Source organism: Alligator sinensis, unplaced genomic scaffold (assembly GCF_000455745.1).
Source record: "Alligator sinensis unplaced genomic scaffold, ASM45574v1 scaffold609_2, whole genome shotgun sequence".
Lineage (NCBI taxonomy): Eukaryota > Metazoa > Chordata > Crocodylia > Alligatoridae > Alligator > Alligator sinensis.
In genome coordinates, this window is record NW_005842090.1 from 1,028,851 (window position 1) to 1,045,329 (window position 16,479).

The 16,479-nt window shown below is 41.3% G+C and overlaps 1 protein-coding gene across 8 annotated transcripts in view; it reads left to right on the forward strand.

The window, feature by feature from the left end:
- The window catches only part of SEMA6A (semaphorin 6A), a 151,779-nt gene that overhangs the window by 93,073 nt on the left and 42,227 nt on the right, over positions 1–16,479 (forward strand). For all 8 annotated transcript variants that reach the window (XM_006023983.3, XM_025204608.1, XM_025204609.1 and 5 more), the window contains 7 exons: positions 745–962; positions 4,199–4,330; positions 6,645–6,800; positions 8,792–8,968; positions 9,740–9,880; positions 10,002–10,082; positions 11,684–11,742. In XM_006023983.3, the coding sequence (XP_006024045.1) occupies positions 745–962; positions 4,199–4,330; positions 6,645–6,800; positions 8,792–8,968; positions 9,740–9,880; positions 10,002–10,082; positions 11,684–11,742 (964 nt within the window). The remainder of the gene's footprint in view (positions 1–744; positions 963–4,198; positions 4,331–6,644; positions 6,801–8,791; positions 8,969–9,739; positions 9,881–10,001; positions 10,083–11,683; positions 11,743–16,479) is intronic.

Below are 16,479 nucleotides of genomic sequence, written 5' to 3' on the forward strand. Positions count from 1 at the left end.
GAGTGAAACATTGCATTGCACTGTCTTGAAGCACATGATAGTTTGCAATTGTCACAATATGCATTGGAATCTCCTCTTTCTTTAATTTAACCCTGCAAAGGGAATGGCAAATATATTTAATTCCATCTATCAGGTAACAGCTAAAAAAACCTGTCTTCAAAGCAAGAGGCAGCTATCTTTAGGAGATCTGAATCAGTGGCGCAGAGTAAGCAGGAACAAGAATTTTATTCTTTGCCATATTGTAAAGAACAGTCAAACATTTACTACATTTTTTTTATATTTCCACAATAGCTTTCTGACTAAGCAGACAAAAAAGCTGACCCAGGTCACAAAGGTGGAGGGCATGAATAAAAGCCCGGCGAGGTTTGCATAGTTTTAAGTGCTGAAGACACAATACTCTGAGCAGGCAGCGTGGGTTGAAGGGATTGTGAATATAAAATGTCCTTTTGTTTGGGGAAATACAAAGCTAAGCAGTCTGTATGGAAATGAGTGTATATGGGCTGAGTGTGGATCTCCTGAAGGATTTATGACTGTATATTAAATGCCACAGCCTTATCTTTTATAGCACACTGTTCCCAAGCTGAATTTTCCTCTGTTTGTTATTTGTAACAGATTATAGAAACATGGGATTAAATTAAGCACCTCACTATGTCATTTCCATTTTTTTTAACAGCAGAACTCCAATAAAGTCTTTATGATCAAACAAATATTCCATTATCTCTGCTTTTCCCCCATTCACTGCAGGTAGTTTTCCCAAGAGTGGCTCAAGTTTGCAAGAATGATATGGGAGGATCTCAGAGAGTGCTGGAAAAACAGTGGACTTCCTTTCTCAAGGCCCGCCTGAACTGCTCAGTTCCTGGCGATTCACACTTCTACTTTAATATACTGCAGGCAGTTACAGATGTTATCCATTTCAATGGCCGGGATGTTGTTTTAGCAACCTTCTCCACTCCATATAACAGGTATCCAGAGAAGTAGCCTTTCTCTTTGTGTTCGTCACAATTTTTCATTCTAGTGTCTATTTGTACTGTAAACTACAAAAAACAGTTACCAGAATTTAAATATTGTTTCATCATGCATAAATGGGTACTCAGTCATCCTTTTTAATGTAGGCTGGTATTATTTATTACATTATATAGCTATAATTTTAAAAAAGGTACCATGTGGGCACATACTTTGAATTCATTCCCTTTTTATGTTAGAACAATTTTGTGTAAGGAACAAGAGGCTTTACAGTTTCAACTTATAGTTTTCCCATTAAAGGAGTATGTTCTTCCCTGCTGGTTGCCCATAGAAGATGCAGTAGGTGCTAGCCCTTTTACTCAAGGATCTTCCAAGAGCTATACTGAAATCCCTCACCTCCACTGTCCAACAGGCTCCATCTATTCTTTCTGGCCTTTGCATGATTTCTGGAAGAGCCATGCTCTCAAGGGCTCCACCTGGATAGCTGCTTGCCTCCAGAAAGCCCCCAGGAACTCTACAGATCGCCAGGGAAAGCAATGGAAGTTAATAGAGCCTCATCATGCTGTATTAATCTTTGCTGATCACACCCACAATTTTATAGAGGAGTATTTAGTAAAAGCTTCAGATCTGGTCTACTATCCTTTCTGTCCCTTCTAAGTCCATTAAACTCCACTCCATGACATTAACATGAAAGAGTTCTGTGGTTTGGGAGGAAAGCCAGGGCATTCTGGGTAAAAGGAATCTAATACAAAAGAGCCCTCATCTTTTTGGGGGCACTGTTGCAATACAATCCATTAATATTAATAATGGAACCCATTGTTCTAACACCTGCATTTTATAGAAAGCCTTATAGAGCGATCTACAATATCACCTCATCTGTTAAGAATTTGTTACTAGTATATATTATTACATGCTTCTCAGTAAGTTATTAAAACATGTACCTGCATCTAATTACTGAGGTTTCCAGGAAAAGTTTTTTAAAAATGTTCTAATTAAAGAAAAGTTGTTGCTGGGCCACAGAGGGTCTGCTTCTTCTCTATTCTTATGTCAAGGAACACTTGAACTAAAATGTGAACTTTATTGCTGGAATTCATCTGTTCTTGCCATACATTTGCCCCTCAGAGTCAAAGGGTGAACTTCAGTGAGGACATTGGAAAAAACTCTCACTGGTTTCCAACAAGAGTAAGCACAGGTCTATCGTATATAATTACTGACTGCTTTTGACAGCAAAATTAGAGTAGCTGCTATGGCATGTTTGCACCACAAATGGAGTATATGACTTCAGTTGAAAACTAAACAGCAGAAATAGATTAACACACATCTTCTTAATACAAGAAAAATAAACAAAACCTACAGGACATTACCAGAAAGGAAGAAATATGTCATCAGAATTAGTGTTTTGTACTTCATCATTAGTAACCTTTATTAATGTAGCTACAAATGTTCCCTTCATATGAAAAGCAAAAGTATTGTTCCTCCTGGCCTTTCTGAAGTGAATGGGGACTGGGAGGAAGAAGGAAGATGCATTGTAACACCTCAGTAACAGATCTGTGCAAGCAGCAGATGAAATTAATGCACTGACAAAAGACTTAGAAACGGCTTTGTTCATGAAAACAGAGGTTCTTATTTAGCTTGTTGGAATTGAACCCTCATTCCCACTTTAGAAGTGAGTGATGGGTAGTAGGTGCTGGGTTATGGCATCTTTAGGATGTGGACTGAAGTTTTTTGCCTGGGTCAGTTTCCTCTATATGAATCCACATACTGGGATCCTGAGCAGCCACACCTTTGGAGAGAGGTATGGGTATGCCACACATACCTTTTCCTCAGTGCATAGGGAACTGGGGCATCCAGCTCTCCAGTATTTTTGCTGTGTATGTCAAGCTTCCAACTGCAATTGGATTTCAGTGAGAGCTGAAGGTGCCCAGCACCAGCAGGAGTTTCTTAGTATTTTCCAAGCTTGCGCCCTATGTGCTCAAGGTCTCTCTTGGCTCCAAGGGCCAAATTTAACCCTGGCGAATTTGTACTAGAATAAATTTGGCCCTCCCTCTTTAAAACTCATTGGACCCACTGTGCCTTTCAAAATGGGTCTCCTTCCATGAGAGAAACCAGCCCTTGGAGATCCAAACATCTCCCTTTGTTTTAAACTGGGCTAAAGTTATCCCATATTTCTTGCAACATCCAGATGAAGCATCTTGAAATTAAAATCACAAACATTCATTAATAATTACAAAATTATGTTCATATCAATATATGTTCCTTCTAAGACCCACTGCATTCCTTCTACTATTGTTTCCTCATTTCAAAGACCAGGGCCAATGTGTGTGTGAGGGGGGGAGGGCTGGGGAAAGGGGGTTGATGCATAATAGTCCACTAGCTAAAAGCATGATTAAAAGTCTTGGCCAGCTGGTGCTCACTGTTTATCTTATCAAAATCAAGTAGCTAAAATCAGACATGAATGCAGTAGTTCATGTGTAAACAATAAAGGTAGTTAAATGAATAATTCATGCCTTAAAGCCATTGACCAAGGGAAACCTCGAAACCTTTCCAAAAGTGTTTATGTAAGGATGTAATTATATTTAGTTATTGCTACTATCTGGTTACATGTAAAGTTCACCTTTAATTTTTTTAGTGGCTAGAAGCAAAATTTGTTTCTATAATTGCAGCTGATTGAGTTAAACAAGTTCCTGTGTAGGGGAACTTGGTTAGAACTGTAAAGGAAAAACTGATGGAAATCAGAACATTGAAAGGATAGTATAATAATATTCAGCTTTCAGACTTAATAGGCTGCTTCAGCATACAGATGGATCAGCTCCAACTTCTGAATTATCTCTAGACTGTATTTTAGAGACCCCGCAAGAATTGTGGGAAGTAATATTGAGACTGTGTTGTAACTTACAAGAACTTGAATTTCCAAATAATTGGACAGAATATGACTCTTCTTGCATCACCAAAGGCAGGCAGAGTTTCCCAGATTCTTTCCTCTCTTTACATTTTTTGCAATTAGTTCTTTCTTCAGAGGCTTTTGGAAACAAATGGTACTGACAGGAATTGACTGCCGATTGGTACATTTAAATTTTTTGCATGGGGCGGCCTTTTACTGTCAATACCCAGAGGTTAGAAAGGTCAGGTTTGAGTAGCCTGTGACAGGAAGACTTCTGTACAGCTTGGTTTTCAGTCAAAATTTTATGCATAACTGGTGAATGAGTAACAATTTCTGGGAAATGTCACTTTACAGCATCCCTGGCTCTGCTGTCTGTGCCTATGACATGCTTGACATTGCCACTGTATTTACGGGGAGATTCAAAGAACAAAAGTCTCCAGATTCTACTTGGACACCAGTTCCTGATGAACGAGTGCCGAAACCCAGGTATGTTTTTATAATCTATGTTGTGCCCACAACAAAGAGCCTTTGAGAGCTTGAATAGTGATGTGAATAAAGATGCATTAGAAAATATATGTTTTAACAGTAAAAGAGAATGAATATGTCTCTTATCTAAGAGATTCTGGTGCAAAACAGGAGCATGCCATTAAAATGCTATTAGAATAAGGCCAGGATTAGTCAGGATCCTATCCATTATGTCAAAATCAGGGGTGGTGTAAGATATACATTCATTTTAAGTTAAATCTGGAAGCCAACGTATCTGGCAGTAGAACTTGTGGCTGGTTGCCTTGCTGGGGTAGCATAACAAATATAACCAATGTGCCAAGAAGGAAGAAATAAGTAGAGAAAGAAAATCAGCTTAATTGAGGGAGTAATATAGAGAAGGGGAACTGATTTATCTCATATTCCTGGTAATTGCAGTGAACTCCAGTTCAGCGTGGTCACTACACTCACTTTGTGCAATCAACAAATACTCATTCAGTGTATGTTATGAAATTTTGTCACTGGCACCCTTTTTTGGGCCATTTACATTCAGCTCTATTTCTGTTCTGAAATACACTGATATAAAAGTAAAGTAAGCCTATTGGTGTCAGTATAGTTACACCAGATTAAAAAGAACTTGACCTCAAATTCATAATTTACATCACTGTTGATGTTATTAAATGACTGTTTCATTTGGTCCAAAGACTTCCCTAGGAGTTATATTTGATCAGACCAAGACTGAATTTGGTTTATTAGGTTTCAGACAGAGTCACTGAACTTAGCATTTCCAGGTCTTACATCTGAGGTTATCAGTCTACAACTTTACTGAAGGGTTATACACTCAACAAAAACTTCAAAGTGACTTCAGGCATCTGTAAACGTTACACCTGTTCTCCTTCTGGATGCTCATCACAATAGAGTCTCAGTACATATATTTCCCCTCCCCTACTTCCATCAGTGTAGTTAGCAGTCATGTTAATAACTATTTTTACCAGTAGAGAGTATACCTCCACTTAGCATGGTAAGTTGTTTTAGTGGTAGAAGGCAGCACAAGAACTCTGAAGTGATTTAAACAACCATTTATGTAAAGAAGATTGCCAGAATTGAATTTTGCAGGGGAGCACCTGTACCTTAGATAAATTAGAAGATGGCTAACATATAGGCTGGGAGCTTACATTTAGGAAACATATCTAAGACAATAGCAGCTAACATGACCTAAACTAGTGAATGAATTGGCAGGAAGGCTTCATACAACATTTGATCTATAGTGCTCATTTTTAAAAGTGATAATTACTTGCAACTCACGCTGAAGTTTGTGGGAACTGGTCACACTTAGGCATATCAGAAAGGGAGGTCACTTTTTTGGGATGCGTAACTATGAATGTAGGTTCCTAGCTTTAGTACTCACATTTGAAAATTTGCCTATATCTGAAGAATAAATGTTATCTAGGTCCAACATCTCATTTTGTGTAAACTGAATTAACAACATTGACTTCAGGGGACCTAGCCTAGATCTGGCCCTATTCAAGTTCATTACTGCATGAGTGGACCTGCAGGCTGTCATTGTCCAATCTCACTGGGACTCAAAGGCTGAAAAACTATAATGGTAGAAAGAAAGAGAGGCTGAACAATTTTTGTACAAAATAACCAACACAACCTTTGCTAATACTCTATGACCTCCCTGTCTTAGCTGGGGTATGCAATTGCTTTAAAAGCTAGGGGTAGTTTTTAGGAATAAAATGAGCAACGAAGTTACCTGACTACAATAATGGTACATCCCATTAAAAGAACTCTGTAAGATTTGCTCATGTCTACAGTATCGGGGTTCTCATACTTGTCAGAAACAAACAAATCACAATAAATATAGCGTTTACGCTGCCTCTAACTCAGTCGCACCCCTGACACTCAGCAGACAGCAGTTTGAAGTTTTATTTCACAGTTGTTTTTAAAAAAAGGAACTTCTCCCTTGTAAATCAAACGAAGTGCACTTATTATAGGAAAAAGAATGTGGTTGTGGGCAAGTTAACACCTGAGTGTGTTGGCAGTGAGCAGTGCCTTGCAAAATAAATCTATATATTTATTAGGCTCCATCTGGACAGAAATACTGTGAACAGTTCTTTTTAAAACAGAGATCTGAACTCCCCAAAAGGACTAAGCAGGCAAAGGGAAGTCTAATGAAATTTCATTCTCAGTGATGGTTTGCTTCCTTGTGGTCTTTGGCACATTCTCACCTATTTCCAGATGCTTAGAAAATCAGTGCACTTAGCAGATTTGTACTAAGACAGTAAATCAGAACTTTTCCCCTTGTTTTATGTAGGCCAGGTTGCTGTGCTGGGTCTGCATCATTAGAAAAGTATGTAAGCTCAAATGAGTTCCCAGATGATACTCTAAACTTTATCAAAACACACCCTCTCATGGACGAGGCTGTACCTTCAATTGTCAACAGACCCTGGTTCCTGAGGACGATGGTCAGGTAAATACATTCCGAATGGACTTCGATCATTTTCTTCATGTGCTGCTGGGTTCTGTTCATAACAGTCCTAAGATGCTATGAAATTCTGTAAACATTTCTGTTGTGCTGCACGTGAATCCAGTTATGAATAATGACAGTGCTGAGTAGCACAAAACTCCCAAAGCAACTTTCAAGATTGGAAAAGATTTCAGTCCTTTCCAGCCATCCTGTGCTGAATCCTGATCTCAGAGGAAATGCAGAGCAAGGAACATTGACCTGCATGTTTGCTTATGGATCAGCTCTGTAAAAAGTTTTGGGTAAAGCTCAACAGATAGCCAGGGGATATGTCCACAGGATATAAAGATATCTGTCAGGATATGTCCTCAGGATGTCTGTCAGGATATGCACTGGTGTGTTCCAATGTTTACACAAGTGTACAAACAGAAATAATCACATAATCCCTATCCATGCTGACAGTGAGAAAAGAAATAATAATAAAGAGATTTACACAAACTCTCATTAATCAACAGCCCTCAGAAATGTGTTGCCCTCACATTCTGTGAAACACATTTCAATTCTGTTTTATATTGGTTATTATATTGTGCCTATTACTGTAATACCTGTCCATACTGCAGTAAGTTATTATACCATCTGAATAACTTTTGCAGCATGTAGTTTATTCCTTCCCTCATCCCTCTCTACAAGGGCAGAATCGCATCTGTAATATGGTGTTTAGTTTTGGCAGAGTTATGTAAATGCTGCTATGTGTTTATTTTAAAGTGGGCAGGTTAAAGGAATGTTCTTTGAGTAGAAGTTGATGAGGTTTGTGCTTCTCTTTAGTTCTTGTGAAAATTTATCCCATGGCACAGAACAGTACCAGTTAAGCTTTGTCACCCACATAAGACTTATCCTTATTATTGAAATAATTATTGAAAGGCCTATGATGCCAGAGAAGCAAAACTGTCAACCAGGATTCTCCTCTTGCAGCTATAAGACCATGTGCCCAGGCCATAGACCGCATTGAAAATAAAGATAGAGTCCTGAAATCTGATTCAATGTCCTACAGCAGGCCATGGAAGAAAGAGTGGAGGACAGATATGATGAGGTAGCAGTAGTTTTTGATGCTGAGGAGACACATTACAGTGTCCTGTATTAATTCATTAATCATGTACAACCAGAGCTATTGGAGTCCCCTAGACTCCTGGAGATGGTAGAAAGTAGTAGTTATGTGACAGGTTAGCATCAGAGAGGAATCCAGAAGCATTCCTAAACTGCAGATTGAATTGACTGATTTTGTCTATATCTTTGACCAAAGAATTGATTGTGTCATGCAGCAAACTCCTCAGAATGCATTTCCTTGCTTGGCAGTATCATATTTGCCTTGCTCAATTTCAGCTTCAAACAGCCGTTCTTCATCATGAGCTGATCTCATCCAACATCTGGGCTATGTTGGTGGTAGTTATATGGTTATACACAGGGAAGTATAAGCAGAGCTTATTTGGCTTATTTAGCATTTAGTGTCTCAGTATTGCACTGGCATAGCTTTTACTATCAAAAGTATGAATATAGATAGTCCAGCACCCTTGATTGCTTTTATGTGACAGAACATGACATTTCAAACATTCCATGTACTTAGTTTCTTTTCCTGATCCTAGAAGTCATCAGACCAGAACTTCGTTTCAGCTTAGAAGGGTAATAAGTAAATGGTTTCAGAGAATTATTCACCTGTTCAGCATGCTGTTTGAGGTTTGCTTTTGCAAACACTTTTGCTAGCCATGTCACGCATACACACAACCATGTACATGCACACACACACACACACAGTTTGTAGCCCAACTAATACACTTTGTGTGAACCTATAGAGTTAGTTGTGCTAGGGAAAATGTTTATGTACATATATATTTACTATAAAATTACAAGCAGGCTACCAAATAATTATCTGAAGTGGAAAAAGTGATAAAATAAATGACACTGCAACTCAAGTGATGATAAATGCTATGTTGTTATTTTAGATATCGTCTGACCAAAATTGCAGTAGACACTGCCGCTGGACCATATCAGAATTACACTGTGGTTTTCTTGGGATCAGAGAAGGGAATCATCTTGAAGTTCTTGGCCCGGACAGGAAACAGCGGTTTCCTAAATGATAGCCTTTTCCTGGAGGAGATGAACGTTTATAATCCTGAAAAGTGTGTATCTGGCTCTTTGTGCATACCTACAGGGTGGCATTGACACTTCTGATATCCCAGGGTACATTCTGTCCTGTGGAAAGGAAATGGCCCCAGAAGCCAGTGTTTTGGAGTCATTTTCATTTTTTCTTTTGTGTTTATTCTCATATCTCTAAATTATATTTCATTTTAGTTACAGCATACAGAGAAAATTGTCCATCCCAGTTAGTCCTTAGCACCCTTGACAAATAATTAAAAATGCACTGTAATCAAAACAAACAGTTAAAGCTCAGCAGCAACCTCCCGACAAAACGAACCCCTTCCTAATACCTCCAAAAACTGATCTCATGGCAACCATAGACCCACAACCCAAACCTCGGCCATCCTCAATGCAATCAACTTCAGTAAATTCAAGCTACCTCAGATGGGGAGAGGAGTGAATTTAAGACTTGACGGGCCATCATGGAGTATGTCATGCCAGCAGCTTCCTATTTCTACTGTGGTGGCTATAGTGCAAGAAGCTATATCTGCAACATCTAATACAGCTTGTAGAATTATCTGACCTACCAGCTGCCCCTCTGATGTTAGGGAAAGGAAGCAACACGCATGATGCTTGTGTAATACTTCTCTGTAAATCTTTGTAGCAGTGATTTCAGTGGATGATAGATATTCTTTTCCCCTGGCCTAATAAATTTTTCTCTCCTGAATTTACTAGGATTAAGGATTCATTATGCTATTAACAAGTTTCCCCAAGGAATCCATTTATAACATTACCCTACTTTGTCAAATCAGGTGCAGTTATGATGGAGTGGAAGACAAGAGGATTATGGGTATGCAGCTTGACAAACAAAGCAGTGCCCTGTATGTAGCATTCTCTACCTGTGTGATAAAGGTTCCCCTGGGACGATGTGAGCGTCATGGAAAGTGCAAAAAGTACGTGTTTCATGAGAATATTTTCCTGCTGTTTAAATTGTGCATGTTGCAAAGCATACAGGCTATTAGAAATCTTTAGAAGGAGTACCATGACTGCTTAATGTTCTTTTTTTTTTTTAAGGGCCTGCATAGCCTCCAGAGACCCATACTGTGGCTGGGTGAAAGAAAGCGGGACATGTACACGTCTGTTACTTAGCGCTAAGTAAGTAGACATTGGCATTGGTAGACTGAGTAAAAATTACTGACCTTAGCACTGATGGCAATCAGCTCTAGGTTTGGACAGAACTACTTGAAAAATCCAACAGGCAACACTGAGCTCTTGGAAAAAAGTATGTGCAAAATGTTTATTTTCACCTCATTTGTGTTCTCTGGATTTCCTCTATACTGGTTGATGCAAATTCTCAGCTGATTAGTTACCCTGAAGAAAAAAACAAAAGAAGAAAGAAACACAATAAGTCTCACATATTGCTCAAAGAGAGGGAACAGGATAAGCAAGTCTGGACTAGCACACACTGGTGCCATCACAGCTGATTAAAGAAGCAATAGAATCCAAATTAGATTACTGAAGCAGTTTGTCCACTGAAAACAAAACCAGTCCTTCTAATTTACTGTGCATTACCAAGAGGAATCACAGAGCACTAGCAAGGGCTGAGAGTAAACTAGGAAGTGATGGGTCTCATTGCTTAACAGTGAAATTTCATTGTTTCATAAGAGGCTCTGAAAGTTTGTTTACATACATGTATAAGTGCCTCCCTGCAGACAACAGACCCACCTCAGAGGTCTCTTTTCTTGGCTGGGTCTGACCACCACAAGCTCACCTACTTTAAGTTTTGGCTGTACTTCATCAAGATATTGATACAAGTGTAGCATTAGTATCAGATGTCCTTTGTATTCCTTTAGGCAGCCTTTCTTAACACCGCTTCTTTACAGGTCTTCAATAAATGCAAAATGGGTGAGTTATCATCCCTCTACCTAAACCAGACATTTAATCCTTTCTTTTAATTTGGAGAGTTTTTTTAAGATCTGCTGTAGGATCTTAGTTAACTATAATGCTCCATTGTGTCGTATTCATTACAGCAACACAGACTGTGCCTCAGAGCAGTCATTAGACAGAACAACGTTGAAGAGCACAGTGTTGTCATCTATCAGCATTTCTGTAGTGTAGGCCAGAGTTTTAAAGGCATCTAAGTTTTTTTCCACTTGGCATTGCAAGGCCAGGTTAGCCTTAAGTGCAAAAGTCCATTATGTAATCTAGGTTGTTAATTTTATTGGGAGTTAGGTGCTGAAATGCTTTCCACCCTGAAATGCTCAGCACAATAATATTGACTTAATGCTTTTTAAGAATCTGGTCCATGGCATCTCAGCTCAGCACCTACACATTGTTTCATCAGCCTTTTCTTGTCATAATGGCACTGCACCATCTACCTTGTACAAGCAAGTAAGGATAGAATCAAAATTGCTTCCTGATGCCTTCATTGTTTGCTTAAGGGTTATCACTTGATTCACTGAATTTCTTCATTTTTTTTCATGAAGATGTATATCTGTCTGTTTCATTGGACTATAGGGATGTAGTAGATTTTCCACCACAAAAGGTAAAGTGTCTTCTGCAGCCAAAGAAAGATTCAGAGGTGAAAATTACCCCAAATGGTCCATGTTTGTGTTTTTCAAGTGTTGTGTTGCTTTGCAAAAGAAGCGATCAGCTTTGTTGTTTATCTGTATTTCAATTTTAGATGTACTGATTTCTCTCTGGTGGTGCCTGAGAGTGTTGTTATTCACATCATTATGTTTCTTTCTGGTATTTAGACTGGCATTTGAACAGGACATAGAGCATGGCAATACAGATGGCCTGGGTGACTGCCAAAGTAAGCAAAGCTTTTACCCTGTGTTTATCTTGTGTCAGGGAATCTTTCTGAATGCCCCAAATCCCCATTACCTGCTCAGAGTTCTGTTGGTAGCAATGAAACCTGTAACAATAACAGCAATAATGCTTTAAGTAATACATCTAAGAAAAGTATTTGTGTATATGTGTCTAAAAAAAACACTAGACAGTTTGTTTATAGATGGTGGCACTCATTTCAAAGGCAGTTATATTGCAGGACACCTCAAGTTTTGAAGGATTTTAATTATAGCAGTAATAATCAAATGTCACTACCACCTTTATCAATCCATGGGTGGATTAGTTTGTTTCTGTACATAATCTTGAACACAGGGGCTTAATACAGCAGTGCAAACTACACTTTGTTGCTTTACAAATCTTGGGCATAGAGGACAGGAAAGAGCTACCGTCAAGCCTAATTACTCTGACTTGGTTTCTCAGCCCCCAGGAGTAAGAAAAGCTATGTGCAAGAGGAGAGCATTGAGAACAGTAAAGACGGCCTCCCCTTAGTGTCTGGCCTTGGTGGTCCTGTAAGAGTACAGTGCAGCAGTGAGGGATTGGTGACTTCTTGAGAATCTAACTAAAGCTTCTTTATGCTTAGACCTCAAAAAAGATACAAGCTTGTGGATAACAGGCCCGATCCCTCATGCTTTGAGTACCATCCAAATTTCCTAGGGTAAAATAATAACTCCAGTGAAGTCAATGGAAGTTTTGCTTTTGACTTCAGTGGACCCAGGATTCTTTCTGAGGAAATGTATTGTGCGGTGTAGGACAATGTGAGCAGTAAGCCTGGAATGAAGACTAGCCCCCTAGGCCAAATTCTAACACCCTTACTCACCTTGAGCAGTATCTTGAGAATTCACATTCATGTCCATGGCATCAGATGACCTCTTCTTAAACCACATGGTTTGTAACATGAGAACAAGGCTATTAGAATGTGGCCTTGAGATGATATAATGAGCACCATTAATGATCACATCCTGCTTCATGCTTTTTCATGATTATTTAAAATATATCTGTGCTAATCTCATAAGGAGTATTTAAGAGACCTTATGTCCAAAATCCCTGCAATATCACACCCGTTCCCTGGCTCAATACAAAAGGATCACATCAAAATTTGCTCAGAAACAAAGGATAAGCCAAGGTACACTTGACATACTTGAACCCTGAATACCCCAAAACTTTGTGATTGGGGATCACTGCTGGGAGGTGAGAGATGTGACTTCAAATCCCATCATGCAACAGATTTGCGCTTAGATCTTTCCTATCCTTACTGAGTGTTCTAACTACTAAACTATTGGATAATAGTTGCATTTGCTGTAGCACATGAGCTGTAAGGCATAATTGCCATAAACATGTCTGTCTATTCCGTCCTGTAGGCAGGTTTCAAAGGGATGGTTAGTTTGCAAATCACAGTAGGGCTGTGTGAGAGAGATGTGCTGGCCAACACTGTGAAGACTGGAGTGCTCCCAGCATTCCTAAAGAACTTTGTCTTTAGGTGGAAGCTCAGCAGGGGTTTAGGTTTGGACTTAGAAATTGAAAGGGATAGTGAGGCACTTACAGTGTTTTGTTGGGCTACCCTAGTACCTATAGGGCACCTATACACATGCCCAATGCCTACCCCAACATGTTCTAATTAGCATGCTCCAGCAGCCTTGGCATCATGTGTATTCAGTGTCCCTACACTTCAAAATGGTGGGGGCACTTTAACTGAAGCTTCTCAAACGAGCTTTAGTTAAAACCCCCCTGCTGCCATTTTGAAGCACAGGACACTGAATACGCAAGGCACTGTGGGCACTTTAATTAGAACGGCTCCCAAGAGCCTCTCTAATTAAAGCCCCCTCTACCTCCCCCAACTCTAGAGCACATGTAACAGCGCCCATAGTTCCCAGGGAGTACAGCACATGTTCTATTCCTTGAAATCACATGGACTGATAGAAGACTTCAGAAATACCTAAGGCTATTCAAGACCCCTGTCATTTTAAATGTTCTTTCCTGCGTTGATTCAGTTCAAAATCTGGGCATTATTTTAAACCCTGTACAATCCAATTCTTCACTGTCGATTTTCTCCTGCTGCCTGCAGACACAATAAAATTGTTGAAGCTGAGGAGTTAATGTGCACTGAGCCCACACTTACAGAAAATAGAGCAGTAAAGCAAATTGACTTAAGGCCAAAGTATGGCCAGCTCCTGCATAGGCACACAGCTGGAGAGAATGCCAGGTTCCTCCCCATATCATGTACAGCCAAGTTCAAGGGCCATTTCTTATTGCAGTCCCTGTACTTGGGAGAACTCAAGGACTTTATCCTCTGGCTGCTCCATTTCACTTCCATATCAATCTTTTGCTGGACTGAGAAAACTAAAGGCAGCAGGCAGTGCCATTCTCGAGTGCAGTCTCCCTGCAGTGAATATTTCTCACAGTCCCTTCACAGCTTCCCACAGGATAGAATGGTTCGTATCCCTGACCCAGTACCTAAACTATGTAATTTTGCCCTTAGTCCTGCTGTTTTTGAAGTTTTGGGACTTTTTATTAATTGCAGTTAATGGCAGTGAATTAATTGCAATTGCAGTAAGACTTGACATTTATGAAGAGTTTAATATTTGAGGCAGAGGACTCTACTGGATACCCACATGTCATGCATATATGGGTCCCAACAGTGTTCTGACTGCATATCCTAGCTACTTTGTCAGATACTTCCAAAATCAGTTTGAACCATGTAAAACTAAGGATCAGAATGTCTCCAAAGCCACATTCCTTACGCAAATACCTGTTGAAATGTCAGCTGTCAGACAATGAGCGGTTTCACAGTTTAAATGCAAGTGTTATGCTGAGGCTGTAACTGTTTAACTGTTTCATAACTATTAATCCATGAGACAATTGCCCTCTCCCTGGCCCTACCAAACAACCACTTCCGTCATGATGATTACAGGGAACTGGCTGATTAATAGTGTCTGCATGGAATAGCCATGGAGTATATTTGATGCCAGTTATTGAGAAAAGTAAATGACTCAGAATCAAGTTGAGAACATTGGACAGAATTCACTCCTGTGTGCAAAGTGACAGCACAACAGCAATAACACCTCTTAAATCCCACTTAGTCACAGAGTAATGGTTGTATCACTGCACAGGGATAGATTTCACTCAGTGTTAACCAATGTTAACCTACATGATTTTATTACCATGTAGGCATGTCTACATATGAGCATTTAATGTGCCTTAAAATGGTGATTTTAGGCTAATCACACCTAACTTTGATACCTGCATAAAGCAAGTATCAAATTTAGGCGCGATTAGTTAAAGTGCATAAATGCACGTGTAGATGCATTAATGCACATTAACACAAGGACTTTAGTGCTGGGTCTGCCTCATTTTGTGCCTTTGGGCACACAGCACAGGGAGCCTGAAGGAGCCAATGCAGTCTGCAGGAGCCCACCAGGCCCCATGTGCCCCCACTGGACAGGGCCCAGGCAGCCTCTGCCTGTCCTGTCCCCTAGCTGGAGCTGCTCCCTCACCACAGGTGAGTGTTGCAAAGGGCTGCAGCCTGCTGCATCCCTTGCCCAGCCCTGAGACTCCTCCCAGGGCTCCTGGCCCCGCTCTCTATGGCAGCACAGCCAGCACCTGCTCCCTGCTGCTCCTCACCCCCAGTTCCGTCTCTTTGCAGGCACTGTGGTGAAGTGCCTCTGCTGCACAGCTCGTGGTCTTTGCCCATGCTCCTGTCCTGGGTGCTACTGGCAGCCCTTCAGGGCCGGCATCACAGGGACAGCTGTGCAAGAGCCCAGAGAGACAGCGTGGGGAGCATGTCCAGCATGTCATCCCCATCGAGCCCTGGCTCCACCCACATGCCCAAGCCCATCCTGAGTGCCCGGGCCCTGAACTGGAACCTGGAGGAGGTGCACAATCTTGTGGTGCTCTGGCTGATGTCCAGAGGCAGTTTGTGTGGGGTGGGCATTTAAACGCCCACATTTATGAGGCCATACCTGGCGGGATACATGCGTGAGGCCACTCCCAGACAGCACAGTAATGCCACATGAAAGCCAAGGTCTTGTGAGCACAGTGGGTGGCCATGACCGAGTTCAATCATCAGTGCGGTCATGCCCAAAAGACTGTGCCCAAAACACCATGTCCTTTAGGTGGGAGCTGACCCAAATTTTGGCACCCCAGGAGACAGGTTGCACCCCTGCGAGTATCACCAGTAGGGGCGGCCTGCCCTTGCCCACACCCCACCCTGATACCTCCAGTGATGCATCACCAGCAGAGGGGACCTCGGGCCTTCAGCACCCTGTCCCACCCACATCCCCAGCTGCTGCATCCACTAGCAGCTCAGGGAGCCCTGCCCAATGGCTGCCTGCCCTTGGCCTAGCCCCACACACTGCCATGAGGAGTGGCCGGCCATGCCACTGCCAGCTCCTCCCAGGGGTGGGACAGGGTGAAGGCGCCCTGGCCAGGTGCCGACCTGCCACACAGCAGGCCATGGACAACGGACACAGCTGGATGCCATCACTGAGGGGGAGCCCTGTGCCAATCCACCTACCTCACCAGCCCCGGACACGTGGTAAGTCCTGCACTCAGGAAGTGTCCTCCCAGTCCCCAGCTCTGCCTCTGCCCCAACTACCTGCGCTTCCCTGATGCCAGGTTCCCCCCCTCCCGCCACAGCACACAGAGGGGCAAGACACAGTTCAAAACTTTGAGCAGCCTATGTCCCCACAGCTGGGTGGGCACAGGC